This window comes from Vombatus ursinus, unplaced genomic scaffold (assembly GCF_900497805.2).
Source record: "Vombatus ursinus unplaced genomic scaffold, bare-nosed wombat genome assembly UNPS02014768.1, whole genome shotgun sequence".
NCBI classification, from domain to species: domain Eukaryota; kingdom Metazoa; phylum Chordata; class Mammalia; order Diprotodontia; family Vombatidae; genus Vombatus; species Vombatus ursinus.
Window position 1 is genome coordinate 12,343,435 of NW_020954546.1, and position 4,255 is coordinate 12,347,689.

At 52.4% G+C, this 4,255-nt stretch overlaps 1 protein-coding gene across 4 annotated transcripts in view; it reads left to right on the forward strand.

Annotated features, from left to right (window-relative positions):
- The window catches only part of HIP1 (huntingtin interacting protein 1), a 131,514-nt gene that overhangs the window by 107,462 nt on the left and 19,797 nt on the right, over nt 1-4,255 (forward strand). For all 4 annotated transcript variants that reach the window (XR_003569047.1, XM_027861767.1, XM_027861769.1 and 1 more), the window contains 2 exons: nt 787-875; nt 1,577-1,693. Coding sequence is in view for 3 of the 4 variants with exons in the window: in XM_027861767.1 (XP_027717568.1) it covers nt 787-875; nt 1,577-1,693 (206 nt within the window). In the remaining variant the exon portion in view is untranslated. The remainder of the gene's footprint in view (nt 1-786; nt 876-1,576; nt 1,694-4,255) is intronic.

The following is a 4,255-nucleotide window of genomic DNA, read 5'->3' on the forward strand; positions in this document are numbered from 1 at the left end:
ACCTAGAAGTGCTATTGCTGGGTCAAAGGGTATGCACATTTTTATAGCCCTTTGGGCATCGAAGAACGAGTTTTTTAAATGTCATAAGTACAAATAGAGAAGCTTCCAGAGGGTGGAGCATAGCAAGCCACCCTCAGAATCAGGACCTGGGTCCAAATCTCTGACCCTTCCTAGCTGTGTATCCTGGGCAAGTCACTGACCCTCTCAGGCCCTAGGCAGCTCTCTGAGACCAGAAATGGTACACTATGTTGGGAGGAGTTTCCCTATGTAGATGAGACCACAGCGCAGGTCCAAGCCCCATCCGCCACCCAAAATACACACACAAATAAGTCTGTATTACATCTCCTTGGAGGACAACGGCACATCCCCCAGGCAAAGAAAAGAGATAGGAAGATGAAAACTCTTATTTCAAAGCAAAATCATAATATCTGCTTGGAATTATTTGTATTCAGAATGCATTTTTACAGGAGAAATTACAGTAGATTTATAAAAAGAAAACTCAGTTGATTTTTTTGTCTCCAGTTAATGCATCAGTTGACACACCTGGTCCTTCTGGTGTTTCTACAGTTTGCCTTGTACCCACTGGCCAAGCACAGAAGGTCATGGGGGCTGGCAGTGATCAGGCCTGGGGAACAAGGGTTATACAAGGCTTTGGGGCGGGGCGGGCAGCCAGGACATGGATAGGAGAAGATGTCTTTATGCCAGGGATCCCTGCTCCTTCCTCCTTCAGGAGGGCAAGGGGTCCTGAGCTAGCACAGGCCTTCACCCTGGCCTTTAACCTTACAGAGAAAGCCCAGACAAATGAACAGCGTTACAGCAAGCTAAAGGAGAAGTACACAGAGCTAGTTCAGAACCATGCCGACCTGCTGCGGAAGGTAGGTTATCCAGCCCTACTCTGGCCTCGCAGGCCTGGCTCAGAAGGCCCCAGGGGCTTCCAGCGGGGCAGTGACCAGTGACGCTTCCTTCCTGCCTCTGGGATTCGAGACAACATGGCAAAAAACAGCAGCGGTGGGACACCATATTCCGTGGCAACAGGCTTCAAGTTATAGGCAGTGTGGTACAATGGAAAGTGCACCCGGGAGTCAGAAGAACTGGGTTCAAATCCCTTGATCTTGATCAAGTCACTGACCTTCCCTGGGCCTCCGTTTCCACATCTGTAAAATGCTGAAGCCTGGAATGGGCCAGACCATGGTCATGCGGCCTTCTCCTGATTCCCACAAAAAGAGCAGGAGCAGATTGGGGCGACGATCTCCCTCCCTCTGCACCTAGACCCCTCAGGGGCCTGGCCTTCTAGCTCCCTCTCCTTCTCAGGGCTTAATTACTGTCTGAGATGCCAAGCAAGGACTGTTGAATGAGTTTCCATTTGTTTTCTTGATAATAGTTAGCTGAGTCTTTTAGGAACACGGTGTTTTCTGGGGGAGCCCTCCTCCCCGAGGTATTGGGTGAACCCTGTGCCTGATTTCCTGCCTCTGGCCCTTTAACCAGGCTCTTTCCCATGTTTTCATCGGGAGAGGGGGGAAGGGATGGAGAAGGTCCTGAAGGGTCAGCGAGCTATGGGGTTTCCTTCTCTCCACAGAATGCCGAAGTGGCCAAACAGGTCACTGTGATGAGACAGGCGCAGGCTGACTTGCAGCGAGAGAAGAAGGAGCTGGAGGATACTTTCCATCATGCGAACGAGCAGGCCCAGCGCAAGGTGAGCTCCAAGGGCAGGGGCGTCCAAGGAACAGGGACAGAATCTTTCTGGGGCCTCCAAGGGTCCAAGGTCAGCTGCCCGCTGGCCATCTCCTCCTGACTGTCCTGCAGGAGGCTTGAACTGAGTGTGTGCAAAACAGAGCTCATTCCATCTCTGCCTCTGCGCCCCCCTCCATCCATCCTCTGGACCACGAAGTTGAAATATAGACTCCTTAGGCCGGCTTCTCCCGGCCTTCCCAGTGTTATCTCCCACCACTTCCCCATGTTTGCGTCTTTGCTGCAATCAAACCAGCCAGGGAGTGAACTCCCATCTCCCACCTCTTGGCTCTTGTACTCAGAGTCCCTTGTCTGCGCTGTTCTCCTACGTCATTCAATCGGCAAACATTTATTAAGCACCTACGGTGTGCCAGGCAAAGGAGAAATTCTTTCTCCTAAGGAGCTTCTACTCCAACAGCAGAGACAAGTAGATATAGAAACATAGAGAGGTTAAGTGTCAAAACAATAAATGTAATAAGTGCAAGTAGTTGGAAAGGCAGGCACCAACAGTAGGGAGGATGGAAAAGGGCGTGGAAGGTGTGCTGTGTGTGAGGCACCCAGAGGAGGCCAGGTTGGCCAAATGACGCATACTGAGAAGACTGGCTAGAGTCAGGTGGCAAAGGGTTTTAAAAGTCATTTTCCCCTGGAGGCAATAAAGACCCATTGGAGTGGAACAGAGTAGAGGCGTGACACGGTCAGGGCTGGGCTGAGGAAAATCTTTCTGGCAGCTGTGGGGAGGAAAACTTGGAGTGGAGAGAGAACGAGGTACGGGGACCAGTGAGGAGGCTGCTGCAATAGTCTAGGCTAGAGATGATGAGGGCCTGGACCATGATGGTGCCGTGTGATTAGGGAGGAGCTGGAGGCAGGAGACGTGGTGGCAGGATCTGGCAGCGGATGAGTGAGATAAAGAGTGGAGGGTGACACCAAGATCAGGAACCTGAGAGACTGGTGGTGCCTTCAACCGAAATAGGAAACTTGGGGAAAGGGGCGGGTTTGGGGGGGAAAGAGTGAATTCTGCATGGACATGTTGAGTTTGTCTGACGGGCGTTGGTGAGGAGGCCCCAAAGTTCGGGGGAGAACTCGAGGCTGGGCAGATGGACCTGAGTCATCAAAGCCCAGAACAGAGCCGTGGGGCCTTCCCAAAACTAGGGCACAGGACAGTAGGATGAGCCAGCAGAGCCGTCAGAGGGGCAGGAGGAAAGGCTGGAGAGAAGAGCAGGATGACCCAAGCCGTCTCTTGTCACTGTGCCTTCGCCTCAGCCGTCCCTCATGCCTGGAACATCCTCTCTCCTCACCTCGGTGTCCTTTAAGACTCAACTCACATTCTGCCCTTCCCAGTTATCCTGTCCTCCTCTCCCGTCCCAGCTAGGGCCTTCCCCCTGAGACTGCCATCCATCTATCCTGTATAGATCTTGCTGGTGCCTGGTTCATTTCATGCTGTGAACGAGCGGAAAGAACGTGGAAGTGACAGGCATAAACAACTTTTTTCTAGGAGTCTGGCTGGGAAGGGGATGAGAGATTTTGGATGATAGGTTGAAGGTTTTTATACGGGTGAAGAGACTTGGGCATGTTTGAAGACGGTATGGAAAGAGCCGATAGAGAAGGGGTGGGGATGACTGAAGGGACCTTGTGCTGGAGAAGGAGGGAGGGGACCAGGGGCACATGCAGAGGGGTTGGCCTTGGCAAGGAGAAAGGCCACCACATTACCAGAGCCTGGGAAGGTAAATAATGTGAAAAGTACTGAAATGAAGACTTAAAAGGAGAAGAGGGAGCTTATGGCAGATGGCTTCCGGTTTCTCAGCAAAGTAAGAGGTGGGGAGAGGAGGAGGTGGGGAGGCTGAGGAGAGAAGAGAAGGTTTGGAATGAGGTTTGTGGGGATCTGGAGAAGGAATCCATTAGGGAAGAAGAAAAGGAGACCATGGTGCAGTGAAAACCAATTCTGGTTGGACAACTTGAAGTGATGGTGTACCCTCCAGAGCTCCAGGAAGCAGCAAGTGAGCAGAGTGGGAGAAGGCAAGGGGGACGTGGTTCAAGGTGAGGGTTTGGCAAAGGATGGGGGCGGCAGGAAATGGAGGTAAGGGTTCAAGAGCTGGTGCCGGCGTGGAGTTGAGCTGCTTAACTGAGCTGTCAGTATGAGGAAGGGAGGAAAAGTTCAGTCAGAACAGAGGAGATTGTCTGAGAAAGTCCCGAGGGATTCGGGGAGCAGGAGGGAAGACGCTTTTGGTGAATGAAGTAGCGTGCTTGCGGTGTGATTCAGAGATGGCTCTTCCTATATCTGCCTGAATTGGGGTGAAGGCCCTGGGTCTCAAGGAGACTGAGGCGTTGGAGGCCCCACCACGGCTACTGAAGTCCCCGAATAATGACACTAATAACAGTTGGCAGTTGTTTGGCACTTTGAGGTTTGGCTATGGAGCCCCTGAAGCAAAGGGAGTCTAGGAATGGCGGTGGGGAGCCATGAGAAAACCCCCTCCCCCTCGAGGGCCAGTGCGCTGTAGGGTGTGAGTGAAAGGAAGCCAGGTCTCGGGAA